We start from the raw sequence: 18111 nt of genomic DNA, 5'->3' as shown, positions 1-18111 counted from the left end.
CTGTCCGGTATATCAACCACCTGGGGGGTACCAGGTCCAAGATGCTGGCAAATCTGGCCAGGGAATTCTGGCACTTTTGTCTGGATTACCAGATATCGGTCACGGCGGAGTACCTACCGGGACAAGAGAATAAGGTGGCCGACTGGCACTCCCGTCACCTCCTGGATGCCAGGGTGTGGAAGTTGGATCCTCAGGTGTTCTCCCTGCTGTCGGAGAAGTGGGGTCCCTTCTCAGTGTACCTGTCTGCGTCACGCCTGAACCATCAACTTCCGAGGTTCTTCAGCTGGCGCCTGGATCTCTTGGCGAAAGCGACGGATGCTTTCCTTCAGGACTGGTCGGGGGAACAGGGGTATGCGTTTCTCCTGTTCTCCATGATTACGCGAGTGTCGGCCCTCTTGAGGCGGCAGTCGGCGGAAGTGGTGTTGATCACGCCATGGTGGAGGTCTCAAGTTTGGTTTCCGGTTCTTCTGGAACTTTCTTGGGATTTTCCAATCCTACTCCCCCACTCTCCTCACATTCTGCTCAATCCCGGCCTGGTTCCCCATTGGCTGGTCCAGGAGGGATCTCCAAAGCTGATGGCCTGGAGGATCTCTGGCATCGCTGGACGCTCCTGGGACTTTCGGGGAAGGCTGAGGACCTGCTCTCCAAAGCATGGGCCGATAGCACGACCAGGAGATATAGGTCAGCCTGGCATCAATGGCGTCGTTGGTGTGTGCGACGGGGTCTCGATCCCGTGGGGGCAGATGTAATCCACATCCTTAATTTTCTGGCGAGTTTGGCTGAGGAGAGTCTGCCGTATAGACCCATTAATACCTTCCGTTCGGCAATCTCGGCTGATCACATGGTGGTGCAGGGTTCCCTGGTGGGGGAACACCCCTTGGTGTGTAGGCTCCTGAGAGAAATTCGCCTCTCGCTTCCCCCGGAGCCTCATTATTCGGTCCTTTGGGATGTGAACAGAGTTTTGAACCTTTGTCTGTCGTGGCAACGGAATAGATTTCTTTTTTGGAAGGAAGTAACGGCCAAATTGGCAATGCTGCTGTGCCTGGTGTCCTGCAGGCGTGTTTCTGATGTGCGAGCATTAGATATCTCTGCCAGAGTGTTCTCACCGGATGGAGTGTCTTTCACAGTAAGTAGAAGAACTAAATCCAATGCAAGGGTTATTTCTTATCAGGCCTTTCCAGACTCCCCAAAATTGTGCGTAGTGCAATGCCTCCGTGCTTATGAAGAAATTACAGATGATTCCCGCCCTCCGGGCGAAAGACAGCTGCTCATTGCGCTACGCAAACCATACAAAGCAGTTTCTTCCCCAACCATAGCCAGGTGGGTGCGTTGGGTTATGCAGGAGGCGGGGATTGATACCAAGCAATTCGGTGCTCATTCTGCCAAAGGGGCGATGGCCTCTAAAGCTTTTGCCCTAGGGGCACGTCTGGAGGATCTGATGCGGGCAGCCGATTGGTCCTCGGATTCCACCTTTAAGAGGTTCTATTTCAAGCCAGTGCTGGAAGTGGCGAGGATAGTTGTCGACAAGCTTTGAACTGACATAATCCGAAGCCTCCGGTCTTGCCATAGAATGGAAATTTGCCTAGCCTTGGTATTGGTAAGTTCCAATTCTATTAAGGACTCGGAGGCGAGGATTATCCCCTCCAATGACTTCTCGGAAGTAGACCATCCCCGTAAAGAATGTAAGTAAGCCATTCATGGGTTTTTCTGCTTATTGGCGATTATTGATGCGACATGTTGCTGGTTGAGGTACTGCCTCTTTTGCAAGAAAAGACGGTCCCAAGCAGGGTGTGTGAGAATGCAAAGACATGGGCTTCGCACAAAGAAAGAGGAAGAGGAAACAGCAGCAGTGCATGATGGGAGCTGGCCAGAGTGCAGAGACAAAGGACTCCCGATAAGACGGTTTTGTTTTCCCAAGTGTTCATGGTAAATGTAGTTTGTTATTGTTGTTTTCTTGCTGCTGTGTGAGAATAAAGTGAAGGAAGAAGGCATAATCCTCGCCTCCGAGCCCTTAATAGAATTGGAAGTAACCAGCTTAAATTAAATGGGGACAAAACAGAGGTCCTCCTCTTAGGGAATAATAAGGACCTTTGGAGCGATTCACACTGGCCGACATCACTGGGCAAGCTTCCGCCCCCAGCCACTCAGGTCAGAAATCTTGGGGTCATCATTGATGACAACCTCTCCATGACACAGCAAGCCAACAAAGTGGCGGGCATATGCTTTACCATTCTCAGATGGCTACGTAAAATTGTCTGGATGTTGCCACCTATCACCCAGAAGACCGTAGTCAATGCCTTAGTAACTTCTCGGCTTGACTACGGTAACATCTTGTACCTGGGTGCAAACAAAGCAGTAGTAAGACGCTTGCAACTGGTACAAAATGCTGCGGCCAGACTGCTTTGTAGAATCCCCAGACACGCCAGGATTACTAAACATCTTAGGGACCTTCACTGGCTCAGGGTTGAAAACCGGATTCGCTTTAAAACCCTGAGCTACCTGTTTAAAATCAAAGCTGGGACCGCTCCCAAGTATCTTCAAGATCTTGCCAAGCCCTACCTTCCCAATCGTAATCTTCGTTCTGTTACATCAGCGACCTTTCCGGTACCCAGGTATAAACGGGCTAGAATGGGCGGGAGATCCTTCTCATATCTGGGTCCAACTCTTTGGAATACATTGCCCACCCAAATACGCAAAGAAGAAAACTACAGGAACTTTAGGAAAAGTGTAAAGACCTGGTTGTTCGACAAATAAATACCCTCGGACTTGTTCTCTCTCTAGCTGTGCCCTGTGTTTCATTAATTCGGCGCCGGGAAACCCTTTGTGGGTAGCTGTGCGCCTTATAAATACTATAAAATAAATAAATAAAATAAATAAGTTACCAGCACCAAGGCTAGGCATATTTCCATTCTAGTCCAGCAATAGCTGTAGATCGGGACTTGCACACAAAGAAGAGCTGTATAGAGCAGCCAGTAACATAACATAAACAACAAAGTATTAGTGTCTTAGTTGTGCAGGAGAAGGAAGCTCAAACATACAACTGATAATTACTAGGAGTCAACATGCTGTATAACTTACCAAAAACAACGTAAGCTGCCTTTTGCCTTCTGCAGTCATATCTTCCCCTATACATGGTACAAATGACAGTATTAGTCAACGCAGCACACGTGGAATGTGCAGCCACAAACAAGCAAGTTAGGGTGTTGAAGATTAAAAAGACTGAAAATGTGCTTACTTTTAATCCTAGTTTTGTCATGGGAATATATATTATATAGAAGAGCTTATGAGCATCAACACACACAGATTTTCAAGAGACCATCTTTTTGTTCTACGTTTTTTATTTAGCATCAGTGTCTATATATGTAGGATTTCGTTTCCGAAGTAAGCAATTAAACCCTAAAATTGATAATGGAGAAGCAGCAACCCCCAACATTTTATGATTAATCTTTGTTTAAAACAAAAAAATAGAAATGCGCTGCTAGCTTCTTGCCAAGAGAAAATTCCACTGTTCCGTTAAGGCCCCAGGTTCACTCTGCAACCCCAAATGCACTGCTTTGGCATTTGAAAGCTAGCTCTACCCTTGGACGTTAGGAACTTATAACAAAGGAGTCTGCCCTTTCTTCGTTATAGGTGACTATTTTAATTGAAATATTAGCTGCATCGATGCGGCGCACATTTCGCCGATGAGCGTGCGAAATCTGAGCGTGCGAAATCTACGCGTGCGCAAGTCGGACGGCCCCCGGCTGTCCGACGCACACGCCCACCGTGACGTCAGATGGCCAGGGGCCGTCTGACGGACGGAAGAGGTTAGAGGAATATGAAAGTTAGATTGCTCATTTCATTAGAATATCAAAAGAAGGGTGTCTGCCTAAGCTCAAGCTACTGCTTTCTTCAACGGAAGCATGCATATTATTTATTTAAGATTCCCTCAATGGTGCACTAGGATTTCAAGTAACTTTTCCTTATTCACAAAATCTTTACTGCTAATCCCGAAAACTAAATAGAATAACAAGCTCCTTTCTATCACTTCTAGAGTGAAAGTCTAAGCTGAATAGTGGAAAAGTGGTGAACAGCCAGAAGATAAATTTCAAATAAGCAAGGCAGGTTCTGCATAGAAGCTTGAACTACTCGAGCATGTGTCTGAATGCAATCAACAGTGTTTCACAAACGTGTTGAGACTGATCTCTCGGTAGCTGCTCTGCACATTTGCACAATAAGGACATTTCAGAGAAGGGCTGCAATGAAATATGTTGTTCACCTCCAACTACAGTCCTATAGCGTTGGTAACTTTCATAGATTCACATGCTTGAATTATTCCTCCGTAGTCAGTGCTTACACATCTGTACAAATATACAGCTAATTAACATTGAAATCAGCTGTATACTAGGTGTAGTCTACCTTCTTCATTATGTGACAAACTCCAGACAATTAGTCGAATAAAGACAAGAGTTTTCCACCCAATACTTACTCTTAACTGCTTAGATTTTCAAAGCTCATCAAAAATTAATATTTTTCAAAACCCCATGAAATGGGAGGAAATGCTAGTTGCAAATGAATGTATGAAAGATACCATACTCATCTGTGTTTAGCAAAACTGGATCTTTTGAAGATGTAAAAGCGTAAATTATGGCTACAAAACAGTAGCAGAGAAACTGAAAGCTGGGAATGAGGCTCATCTTATATGAAAAGGTACTGAACTGACATGTTCTCCGCTGTAGACTCTGGTCTGGGCTCTACCCCAAGGCAATAGTACTTGGCCATGGCATGAGTCTGCCTGAAAGTCACCACTCTCCAGATTTCTCTCAGTCACTCCAGCAAAGAAGCTCTCACTGAGAGAACTCTACCACAACTGGGAAAGGGTCTTCCTACACCAGTGTGTAACCTTGTTGCTCAAATTTGCCAAAAATAGTATCTTTGAAGTTGAGAGAGTGAAGCAGTAACTGCTGCAGTAGATGGTTGTGCAAATAAATAAGATGATGACATTGAGTCAGATAAAGTAAAAAGGGTAGTTTGTGAACAAATGTTATTAGTTCTGTGGACCATCCTGTCCATGAAGAAACATAAGTAAGGCTCTTTACAGCAAAAAGTCTGCATCTTGTTCATTTATCGGACTGCTGTGACCGTGAGCACAAAAACAGTCTTCCAAGACAAATGCTGGATGAGGCTCCTTTGGATGGGTTCCAAATTGTTTTTCAGTAGTCAGTACCAGAATCAGCTCTTATGACAAAGTCTTCCTAGTGGAACATATTGAAAAAGTACCCTCATGAACGCTGAAAATACTTGAGAATAAAGATGGACAATTTGATTTCCTTAAGTATCTAAGGATGGCAGCCAGATATACACTGATTTACAAATAAGTATTTGAGTCCAGCTCTTGCTAGATGGAGAAGATACGGCAAGTACTGTTGGGGAGACATTGAGAGTAGGTCCATTTTTTTCAGTAAAATGATTCCTTTTCAACACATAAGATTGCAAAGTAGGAGGAGTCCTGGATATTCTCTGTGATAGGTCTAAAAGTCAAGCTCTGCGTTCTGAGCGACGCATTTATTGCAGCTACTGTGCTAAGATGGTGAACCTTTGAACTGCACCAGGATAACAGACGAGGCGTCTGGGTCCATATCTACACTTCCCCAAAGCTCGAAGAACGTGTGTTCTCCGGCCCAAGCCGGTGCCATTTAAATCACTGTGGATGGTTCCCCAGACTCTATGGAAATGGAGGAAAGTTATAAAAAAAAACTTGTCAAAACATCTTGTTGAAAAGACCTCTTCATGGGACCCTTGGGTAACTCCATCTGCTGGTGTGAAGGAGAGATCTGAGTTTCTCATCAGATGCAAAAATATTCCATTACAACATTCACCAGCACGCTAGTATAAGTGACAGTTGGCTGTTGGGCCTCTCCTATTACTGGTGATCCCCAGACAAAAAATAGTTGAAAGACAATAAATATAGACCCAATCAGTACTATATTGTAGAAATCTGTCCAGCCGCACAGATATTTAATGTGCAATCAATTCAATATTTGCAAAGAGTAAACAAAAAGCAGTTTTAAGTGGGACACATGCCTGTATCAAACTTTAGCAAAAAAGACGTACAATATAAAGTGAAGGGATCAGGCAAGGGAAAATGTTTGTTTTCATCACATTTTTCATAGAACAAACAGAATATACAGTAGACACTATTACACGAAAATTGGGACTTTTTAAAAGGTGTATATGGTGTACAAGGTGTCGACAGCGTTTCGATCCCTTAAGAAAATATTGGGATCATCTTCACGACATTTTAATAAGCATGCCTGTTTACATATGACTTAATTGCCTGGGTCAATGGCCGGGCTGCCTTTGGAGGCAAGATAGAGAATGACCGCCGTGGGACCATTTAAATAAAGGTCTGGGTGCAGGTAGGAGGGATGACGTTCCGGAAGGCTGAGGCCGGGTAGCAGGGTTCCATGGTGACGATAGTTCAAGTTGGAGCAAGCCGCTTTATTTATTTATGCATTTTTTTGGGGGAAAACCTTTATTGAAGCATTCAAAAGCATTACAAACACAGGCTTACAACCACAGGGGTCGGCCGTAAACTCAGCAAATCAAATAGGAAATTTACTTATCAGTCAACAGCCCTGGCACCAGCTGTGATGCAAGTTACAGCGTTTGGTAGAATGCGATATCAATAAACAGGATAATACAGAGGTTTCTTTTTTTCTTTTTTGATGAAGCAGTAGTGGCATTACTATAAGAGGCGTCACACCATATAAGAAGGAGCAATTAGAGATGGGGGGATGTACCTCGCACTGCAGTCAATAGAAGGTAACGAATAATATAGCCGTAGTAACGCAACGCCCAGCAGAGGCAGACAAGGAGTAAAGGATAATCTATTAGCGAGCGATCTAGTGCGAGTACCATCCAGAAAACCCACTCTTAGGAGACAGTAAAGTAAAAGCTAGTATAGACGCCCAATAGAGTAAGAAGTAACTGAAGGATAAATAGCCAACCACCCTGAAAAGAAAGAAAGGAAAAGAAAAGGACCATAGAACAAAACAAACTAAAATAACAAACCCACCCCCAGCATCCCCCCACCCTGCACCCCTGTAATGGCTACGGCCTACCCCATTAACAGTGAGCCTGTCGCCCCGTAAACTCGCCCTAAAGGAAGGAAAAGAAAAGCGGAGGAGGAGAACAAAAAACACACTCCCGGGCTACCATACCACCCCGCCATCAGCGACCTCCCCAAGACGTATTATCCACCGTTGAAGCAAAGTATTAAACCCCAACCTGGGGAGGACATCAACAAAACCACCCGACTCCCGTTACACTATAAGGTACAATCCCGGCACATATCACGTTAATTAGCAAACCCTAAAAGTCAAAGTCAACCCTGGCCAGAACGGTTCTTTATGAGAGCCCTTGTCGCCCAGGCCACAGTCGCCATGAGGAAACTGAAGCGTTCATAAAAGTTCAAGTCAATGAAATCGGATCGAAGACAGGATATAAGTTCGCGACATCCACAAAACCGGCAAGGAAGAGTGAAGAAGAATGGCAAACCTCTCCGATAGTCACTGAAGAACTGTTTGTGGCGATCAAAACCTTTAGCAACGATGTTCCGCCGAGCAAGGTTCGAGCAGGGAAAGCTGACGATTGATCATAGGTGCGCTATCTATGAGGCCAGAGTCATCAAAGCGGGCTGAATCAGGCTTCCGCACGGGGACCTCAAAATGGTAGGCAGAGTACTCCACGGGAACCACAGTTTGCTGATAGCATGTCGGAGTGTCGTCGTCCGGTCTCAGACAGACGTTGTCCAGCGTTACAGACAACTGATGGTACATGACGGTGATTTGAGAGTGGAGCGCCCCAATGGTGGCCATTACGAGCCTCAACGTTGGTGTGCCGTCCGTCCCCTCCATCTCCTCTCGCGAAGCGGCGAAGCAGGACTCGAACCCCGGAGAGGACAACTCCGAGGCACCAGGCACACACGGAGCCGATGACAACAGTGGGCGCTCTCAAAACTGGCAATATCGACACCTTCGCCGCTCGCGGGGCCCAAGCCCGTCAACCCCGGCCCCCCCAGCAGGGTCTCCGGGCGTCGGACCCCCGACCGCGGCTACCGATGTGCACTTGCGTCACTGTATCGTGTCCTTAGCGTAAGCCGGTTACTGAGTAGCCAATCGTAAATGCAAATATGATCAGAGTTCGGAAGACCGGACACAACCCTGGTCCCACAGCCGATGTTGATCAACTCTAACCCGGATGGGCTAGAAATCGAGGCCCCGGCTTCAGCCCTGAAGTAGGCCGAAAAGAAAACACGACATATCTCCGTCACCCGGTAAGTTGGAAATTCCGGGATTGCACCGCAGGAGTCAGGAGCACGTCATATGCACGGGAGTCCGGCGTGAGGAAAGGATAGAAAGCAGGATATCTGAGCTGCCGGCGGAGGTCGACGGAGCCGGGAGCTTATGGGGCCATCTTGCTTCGCAGCGTAGCTCCTCCTGCCTATGCATTTTTATATAGCGCGGACTTTACCCGAAGGCGTCAGAGCGCTTCACAATAGGAACAGAAATGAAACATAATGAGAAACATTACACAAGAACAGATTACAAAAGCATACGTTACGTTACATAAGGTAATAGTGACAATTGTGAGCAAACAAAATACATGAGGTAGTAAAAATTGTGAGCAACCAAAAATACATGAGGTAGTAAAAAGTGCACAAGAGGAAAAAGTGACAAGTGTGCAGTTACAAGAGAAAACAAAGTATAATTTGAGGTATAATACTGCAATAGGTGCTAGACACTCAGGCACAAAAACAAGCGTTACGTAGGCAAAGGTGGCACTTGTGCAAGTATCAAAGGTAAAAACATGTGGGAGGTAGCAAACCGTGTGATACAAGGGCAAAGTGGTGTGTGCATGTTACAAAAGGGCACCAAACACAAGTACATGGAAAATACTGCAAAAAGGCAGACTCTCAACCACAAGAACACACTGGGAAGGCACTTCCATGGTCATGGGAAGTAGAATTTTTTAGTAGTGGGAAGTCTTCCTCCAATAACATGAGGACGTGAATTACTTTTGGAGGTGTCGCTGGAGGAGGAGAACTTTGAGGTCCCTTTTGAAGGCCTGGGAGGAGGCGGTGGTCCGGAGCGGAGGCGGAAAAGAGTTGCAGATTCTCACTGCGTTGCTCAGAAAAGGATTGGGCCATTGTTCTCTCCTTCTTGAAAGTGGGAGGTTCAAGCAGTAGATTCTCCGCATTGCGTGAAGGTCTAGAGCCTCCAGAGAGTTTCAGTTTATTCGCCAGGTAGCGAGGAGAGGAGGAGTGCAAGGCTTTGTGGGTGATACAAGCGGTCTTGTAGATAGCTCTAGCCTCGAAGGGAAGCCAGCAGAGGGTGGATAACATCGGTGTGATGTGATCGCTTCTTTTGGCCCCATAAATGAAGCGAGCAGCTGAATGGAAAACAGACTTAAGTGGGGACAGGTGAGATTTGGGGAGGCCAGTAAGAAGAGAATTGCAGTAGTCTAGTCTGGAGAGGACCAGCGATTGCACCAGGGTTATAAGGTCCTGCTCCGGGAAGAAGCGTCGGATTCCCCAAAGAAGGCGCAGTTGGTAACGAGCAGATTTTGCAATAGAATTGATGTGGGGAGTTAGATTGAGTTTTTTGTCTAGAATGACACCAAGGGATTTTGCGCTGTCGACAATGATGGGTTTATTGTTTAGTAGATTCATCTGATCCATCCATGATTGAACCGGGGGAGGAGAGAGTGGGGAGGAGAAGAGGAGGAATTCAGTTTTGGAGGGATTCAGAATCAATTGATGAGTTGCCATCCAGTTTTGGATGGAGTCGAGAGTAGAGCTTAGGATGGAGAGATCATGAGTGGAGGCAACCTTGAGGTAGAGTTGAGTGTCGTCTGCATAGAGATGATAATGAATCCCGGATTTGCTTAGGAGGTTTCCCAGTGGTTCCAAGTAGAGATTGAACAATGTGGGTGCAAGTATAGAGCCTTGGGGAACACCTTGGCCCACCGTCACACGAGAAGAAAGATTGTTCGCTATTTGGATCATTTGAGATCTGTCAGAGAGGAAGGATGCAAACCATTTAAGCACAGTGCCCTCCAAGCCCATTCTCTGTTGAAGGATATTGAGGAGGGTGTTGTGATTGACAGTGTCAAAGGCTGCAGAAAGGTCAAGGGGAATTAGCAGACAGGACCCCCGAGTCGAGTATCCTCATCGCATCATCAACCACTTGCAGTAGGGCTGTTTCAGGGCTGCAGTTTTGGATGAAGCCGGACTGACAATTGTTAAGAAGATCATTGTCCTTGTTATGACGAGAGAGTTGTTTAGCTACACATCTTTCTGTGATCTTCGCAAGAAAGGGAAGGTTAGTGATGGGGCGGAAGTTGTTGAGGTCCTTCGCATCAGCAGTGGGCTTTTTAAGCAGAGGGGTGACCTGCCCAGTTTTGAAGGAGACAGGCAGGGAGCCTTGCCAGAGGGAGAGGTTGATCAGAGTGGTCCAATAGGAAAGGGAATGGGTATAGAAGTCAAAGGCAATGGCACTGGGGATAGGGTCAAGAGAATGGTTGGAGGGCTTTGTTTCGCGTATGCACTTGAGAAGGGCATCTTCAGATATGGGGTCAAACCTCTGCCAAATGGCTAAGGATTTGCGCTCCTCTGGAGGTGTAGGATGAGCGACCTGATCCACAAGTGATTTCACTTTTTCATCGAAGAAAATAGCGAAATCCGCTGCTCTCTTAGTAGAATCCTCCACCTCGGAGGATGGGAGAGAGCAGCTCGGAATCTTGATGAGATCGATAGTTTTTTGGGTCTATTTTTGGCGGAGTCAAATGGGTTTTGAAGTGCGCCGCTTTCTCAAGGAAGATATGCTTGTGGTACTTGGATCTTGCTGTGCGAAGCATGGCTAAATTGTCTGTGGAGGGCACTTGCCTCCATTGCTTCTCCAGGAATCTTGCTGCTTCCTTTCCTCATAAAGGGATTTGTTGAACCAAGGTGCTGAGGGAGTGGGCCTTATCCTTTTGCTTTTGAGTGGAGCGACGTTATTAATTTCAGCTGCAAGAACTGTGAGGCATTGGGAGGTGAGGTCGTCAACAGCTATGTTCGGGTCTAGTCTTGGAAGTGATAGCAAAGCTGACTCACAGAGGGGACCGACATCAATATTTTTGGCATCACGGAACCAGGAGATGGCCCTCTTGGGTTGGCCAAGAGTTATAGAGTGTGAAAGTTGAAGAGAGAATTGGATGAGGTGGTGGTTAGACCAATCTACATGAATTGGGGTAGTGGTAGAAAGCATGCCTGCTTTAGAAATAACAAGGTCCAGGACTGCGCCCTTAGAGTGGGTTGGTTCAATGCAGTGTTGGATAAGATCGTTTGTAGAGAGGAAGGTGGCCAGAGAGTTTGCAGAGGAGTCTTGTGGTACGCCCCAGTGGAGATTGAAGTCACCCACGAAGGTCTGATTGTCACTTTGTGTGTATTGGTCGCTGATGAAGTCAGTGAGATCTTCTATAAACGAAGGGCCACTACGAGGCGGGCGGTAAATGATATGGAATCTGAGCGGTGAACGGTGTTTCAATTGAAGCTCAAGAGAAAGGCATTCAAAGGTGAGGGAGGAACTGATTGGAGAAGCCTTAATGCCGCTTGTGCAGACAGGAGTAAGATTCTTGTGCCAGTGCGGTTAGGGAAGATCCAGAATGTATATTTAGCAATGTAAGCCACGCCGTGGACGCGGCCTCGAGAAGGGTTCCAGGACCATGCATCTCTAGTCTTCACAACATGAGTGTTGCCGGTCACAGCACCACAGCAGCAATAGTGAATTGATTGCACATTAAATATCTGTCCGGCTGGACAGATTTCTACAATATAGTACTGATTGGGTCTATATTTATTTTCTTTCAGCTATTTTTTGTCTGGGCACCACTGTCTTTAGAAAAAAGTTCAACTACCGAAAGGTCCCTGACCAATTCGAATTGGGTCTCCTTGTCCTTTTACAAAAGATCTCTTATTGCTGGTAGCTGTCTGCAGCATTGTAGGTGCAAACACTGATTCTTGGTGCTGTTTTATCTGAACTGTCTCAGGATGTATTTCAGGGCCCACTGCTACAGATAAGCTGCTAGCGCTAGAGGAAAAGTTCTCGCCCCTCTCTGCTTGCAGTTCTAATACATGTCTTTGTATTATTCATGCAAACAATTTCCTGCGAGTTCTTTGCTTGCAGTAGGAAGGCTTTGATGGCCAGCCAGATCTCCCTGAGCTCCTACAGAGTTTAATGCACTTTGGCTTCAGTTGTGTAGCATAAACAGCTGACTTCCAAATCCTAAAGGAGAGCTATCCAAGCAGGTAGGGAAAACCCCATTTTGAGGAATCGTTGGGGAGAGAAGGGAGACAGTGCCTGACCTGCAATTACTTTTGTTTTATGTTTCCAGGTTTATATACTGTAAACTAACCCTCCAGGGCAGTAGAGCATTATAAATAGCAGCACAAGGTACTATAGTATAGTAATGTAAATAGCACATAACATATGGAGGTTAATAGCTGAAAAACCGTAACATACAAGATAGAAATGATAGTATCAGAGGAGCAGCAGCCATAGTGGCAGTTTATAGTCTGACGGACAAGAGGAAGCTAAGGAGATGGTAGAGAACGGAGCTCCCCCGTAGAGTGCAATACAGTATCTCAGGTATATCATCCTTTCCCCTTCCTATGCAATAATTTCAGCTTGCTAATTCTTGGCAACCACTGACAACTGGTTCGTAACTGATCACAGCTGGAAATGGTGAGAAACAGGAGCTATTGAAGCTCCCGTGTCATAGAATGGGTGCGCCTTCATGGCTGGTGGATAGTGGCCCAGATTTTGGCAGCACTCCATGCGAAGGTGCGCTTCAGACTTTCTCCTTTCTTGATAATTTAAGTTTCCAGGCAGAGAAAGTTAGCACTTCAAAGTAAGTGGGAACCTCCTGATGCGAGAAATGTGTGTGCCAGATACATTGCTACTCATGTAAGGACTTGTGTACTACACAGGCCAGCTTAAAATCCTTATGGCTTTATGGTGCAGATTAAGAGTGGTAGTGATTCGGGCAATGTGGTCAGTTATTCTGGAACCAGGTTGCTTTTAAAGGGGTCAAAGGGATTCTGAGAATGTCTGTCAACAGGGCTTGCCAGAGTCGAGCCTTGATAGACGTAGGCATAGCATCCTGTATTCAGGTGGGATAATGGTCGTAATTTAGTGCTGGGCTTCTTTGACTAAATCATTGTGTGCATGAAGACTCATTTTTTGAGGATATATGCCAATAATTTAGTACTTTCAGTAATGTATGGTTTGCAGTCAAGTATATTTGTTGCATCTAGCCAGGCTTTGCCTGGTGTGGCGCTGTGAGAAGGGGATATCAGAAGGAACTCCATTTCCCAAGGGTTGTGTTGGAGATGTTGGAATAACATACATTAATGAGAAACCACCAGGGTCTTCATAAGATTAGTTAACTACTCCGGCGAGAAGATTTTCATATACTGGAGGAGTAGAGAAAGGATGAAGTTGTAGAGGAACGTATTTCTGCAAAGGCTTCAGACATGTTGAAATGTCAAGTGAAGACAGAAAAATCAAAAATTTGAGATAAGAACCTCACAGAATATGATAACAAGTGTTCTGAGATCCTTTGTGTGAGCTGCAATAAAGAGTTGAGCCTGTAAGATAACTGCCAGTGCAGGGCATGTTAAGATAAGGAAGCTGCTGGTTTCTTAAAGGGTCAGTGCATATTTTCAGTCCTCTAGATATTAAACATTAAACTGTTTTTTACTCCTGCTAGCAGCAGATTGAAGTTTCAGACTGATATGTTGGTGTATGAATTATTTAAAATCTAAGAAAGATTTTTTTTTAAACTCAAGGGGCGCCAAATGGGAGCACTGAGAACTGAAAGTGCTTGGGGCCTAACTGAAACGTACACCTATGGGACTGCATCACTGGGATGTGAAAACAGGCCATCTGCAAATCCAATGCCACTATGCACTTGCTTGGATACAGGTCAGACAGTATTTGGGCCAGGGTGAGCATCCTGAACTAGGCCTATTTCCAGAAGAAGTTCAGAGGTCAAAGATCTAAATAGGACAATGTCTTCCATCCTTCTTTGGAACCATAAAGTAGTGGGAGTAGCAACCAATCAATATTTCTGATGTTGGCACCCTCTCTTTCATAATATGGAAAATCTGTCCTCCAGAAGCCCCTGTGGTGTAGATGGCATGTATGTGGGGTGAGTCGGGAGTTGAGGGAAGGTTGATAGGAAAGGTAGGGCATATCCATCCGTGACAATTTGAAGCACTCTGATGTGATGCTTAGCCACTAGTGCAGGTAATAACTTATCTGGATTCAAACCGGGTGACAATGTATGTGGCCAAGGGCAAACAAAAAGGAGGGTTGAGGATGCGGGGACCGGGTATTACGTTGCCCCTGAGGGCCTGGAGGCTGTCGAATGGATCCCTAACCTCTACCTTGAAAGGATCGGGAGGTCTGTTGTTGTGGAGGCAGGTTTTGCCTTATGTGGGATGCCCCTTCCGTAGCCCTGAAAAGAGTGACACTGTTAAGGAAACTATCATATGGGTGCCGATAGGCTAAGGGAGAATAGTGAAGGGTTAAATAATACTATATAGGGTGAGCCTGTTGCTTGAAATACTTCTTCATTGGTACAATTGCTAAAATATTTTGTGGGAAAGCATTTTAAAAATAAACTTACCCATGACCCAAGCCGGACCTTCCTACTGCAAGTTCTAGATTAGGTGATGTAGAAGTGAAGAGCTTTAATCTATCAGTGCCAGGTTTGGCGTTGGAGCATTCTTAATACAATACAGACCTAGCAGACACTAGTGGGACCCCGTCTCTAACTGATATTGTCTTTGTCCCCATGTTTATTTATGACATCACTAGAAGGTCGTCTACAGCCAGATGTCTGGGTTATGGAGGAGAAACTGGGAATTCTAAATGTGAATCATGACCAAGTACTAAAAAATGGTTTTAGTAATGTGGAGGACACCGGCCACAAAACAGGCACTCTGGAGAAAGGAGTTGTATCTCATACTCTTCATTCCTCCCTGGACATTGAGATGACTGTCTCTTTGAGCTCCTCTATGTTTGACATAACATTGTTGACACAAAGGACTCTGCAAGCAATTTTTGAAGCTACAGAATTAAATAATGATGTTCTAAAACCTCTAAAATCCCATTTGCATGTAATAATCTCTGAAGTCAAACAAATAAATACAAGTATACCTTCATTGGTAAGCTAGGTGAAAGAACAAATGAGAAAACATTGCAGGGAGAGCTAGTGGGAGAAACCTGTCGCGCTAGCATAACGGTTTAAACCCTTGGGTTATATCTCTAAATGGCCTGTGCTAATTAAAAAGTGAGGAACCTACATGTAGCCAGAGATGTGTTAGTACAGTGAAAATAAAAAGCGTAAATTATAGAAGGAAAGCTTAAATTACCCCAAAAATAAGGTTGACACTCAATGAGAAGTAAATAACAAAAAAGCAGCTTAAGTAACCAGAATGTTACAAGATCAAAGGGAAGGCAATGGAACTAAGTTAAAATCAGGTGATTTGAAGAGTGTTGCAATGAGGCCAAGTGCAGCAAAGAACAAGTTATCTGGTAGAGACTCTATATAGCTGTAGATTCCTTACTTTTGAATTTCCCAGGCTTCAGGCTGGATCCGGAAACTTTTGCTGAGCAATACACCTTGTGCGTGACGTCAGGTGGTTTCATTTGGTTCCACTTGACGCCATTGCATCGTTTATGACGTTGCGTGCCTATTTAGGCACGCGGATGTCAGTTCTTTTCTTTTTTTTCCACTGCCAGAAGCGGAGAGCCACGAAGTAACTGATGTAGTTGTGAGCAAAACTAGGGCCTTGAAAAGGGGTAACAACTCTAGCCCTAAAATATCAGTCTGCAAAGTGGGGAGGCATGGGTGGGGCTGTAAGACATCTGCAGCTAGATAGAGTCTCTACCAGATAATGTGTTACCTTAGTTGAGTAACTTGTTCATCTGATAGTGACTTCTAGCTGCAGATTCCTTACCTCTGAATTTGATACCCAAGCCATACTATCCCGGTGGTGGGTTGCAGACTCATATCAAGGCAGTAATGATTTTGCGAACATGTGCAAAGATGCCCACGTCGCTGCCTGACAGAGGTCTTGGACTGGGACACCTCGAGCCAAGGCAGTAATCGCAGGCTTTCCCCTGGTGGTTTGGGTTCTTAATCCTCAGGGGGATGCTTCCTTGCCAAGGCATAACAAATCTTGATGCAGAAAACGATCCAGAGATAGATAGTCCTTTTCTGCACTGCCCTTCACTTCTTTGCTCACACGTACCCCACAAAGAGTTGCTCATCCACCCAACCTCTTTTGTGTCGTCAAGGTAGAACGACAACGCTCTTTTCGGGTCTAGTCGGTGGAGACGCTCCTCTTCCTTAGAGGGATGCAAGGGAGCAAAGTAGGTGGGCAAAGTGATGGACTGACCCAGATTGAATGGGGTCACAACCATTGGCAAAAAAGAAGCCTTAGTGCGAAGCACCACCTTGTCCGGAAAGGAATATAAAATAAGGAGGCGAGCAAGATAATGCCGGCAACTCACTCACCCTCCAGGCAGATGTAATCAACACAAAGAATACTGTTTTAAGGGTCAACAGCTAGAGGGGAAAATTCTGCAAAGGTTCACAGGGTGCATACATTAGATAGGTAAGGACAAAATTAAGGTCCCACTGTGGCATAACAAATGGCATGGGTGGGAATAAGTGAGCAAGCCCTTTTAGAAATCTATTTACAATAGGAGATTCAAAGAGAGACTGCTGGTCTGGAAGCTGCAAAAAAGCAGACAGAGCAGAGAGATAACCCATGAGAGTTCCCAAGGCAGAGCCCTGCTGGGCAAGGCTTAGAATGAATACAAGGACAGTAGAAAGATGAGTAGAAAGACTGTCAACGGACCTTTCTGTACAGTACAATACAAAGTTCTGCCAAAAGCAGGCGTATACGCCTTAGTGGAGGGCCACCTGGCCGCCAGAATAACGTTACAGACTTTGAGAGGAAGGTCAAAAGCTATCAACTGTCGCTGCTCAATCTCCACGTGTGGAGGCGCAAAGTTGACAGGTTCGGGTGGAGAACCCTCCCCTGCTGCTGTGACAGAAGGTCCTTCCGAAGGGGCTGACTGACTGGAGGATTGATACTCATTCTCAGAAGCTCTGCATACCAGACTCTCCTCGCCCAGTCCGGAGCCACTAGAATGACTTTGGCCCGGTCTCTCCTGATCTTCTTCAGAACCCTAGGCAGGAGTGGTATGGGCGGAAAGGCATCACAGAGGGAAAGCTGCCTTAGAAATTCCAGCACGCAGCTCAGCTGACACTGGGCGTTCTCTTCGGAGGTGAACAAATCTAACCAAGGTTCTCCCCACTGCTGAAAGAGACCTTGCGCCACGTCCGACTTGAGACGCCACTCGTGATCCGCTAGGGATCATCGGCTGGGTTCGTCCCTCCTGGGATTCAGAGAACCTGCCAGGTGTTGAACCACCAAGGTTATGCCCAGCTGTTCCAGCCATGTGCGGAGATGCAGGGCTTCTCGACAAAGGGCCCACGACCTCACACTGCCCTGCTTGTTGCAATACCAAATGGTGGTGGTGTTGTCTGAACACCTGCACTAACCTCCCCTTGACAGAGGGAAGGAATGCTTTCAGTGCCAATCGAATCGCTCAGAGCTCCAACAAATCTATGTGGAGCCCGGTCTGCTCCAGAGACCAGTGTCCCCTGATCTCCACCTCTCCCCGGTGCCTGCCCCATCCCAAAAGTGACACATCTGTCACAACCGTGAGATCTGGTTGGGGAAAGGGGAGGACTCTGCCATTGACTCAATTGCAGTTCGTCAACCACCACAGCAGATCTTTTGCAGTTCCCTCCGAGATCTGGATCAAGTCGGTGAGATTTCCCTTATGCTGTACTTATTTAAACTTCAAGTCCCACAGCAGAGCTCGAATACATCATCTTGCGAGTCTTACCAACAGGATGCAGGAGGCCTAACAGCGTAGGACAGTCCCACCAAAATCCAGGATAGAGGCTGAAATATCAGAATCTTAGCCTGAATATCCTGGA

General features: G+C 46.0%; 1 protein-coding gene across 1 annotated transcript in view; it reads right to left on the bottom strand.

Moving 5' to 3' along the window:
• Positions 1-18111, bottom strand: part of ABHD16A (abhydrolase domain containing 16A, phospholipase) — a 266232-nt gene that overhangs the window by 7472 nt on the left and 240649 nt on the right. Inside the window, exon 19 of the mRNA XM_078646007.1 lies at positions 3079-3125. Within this exon, the coding sequence (XP_078502133.1) occupies positions 3079-3125 (47 nt within the window). The remainder of the gene's footprint in view (positions 1-3078; positions 3126-18111) is intronic.

Source organism: Lissotriton helveticus, chromosome 5_1, assembly GCF_964261635.1.
Source record: "Lissotriton helveticus chromosome 5_1, aLisHel1.1, whole genome shotgun sequence".
NCBI lineage: Eukaryota > Metazoa > Chordata > Amphibia > Caudata > Salamandridae > Lissotriton > Lissotriton helveticus.
The sequence above is the reverse complement of the archived record's forward strand: the minus strand, read 5'-3'. Positions and strand labels throughout refer to the sequence as shown.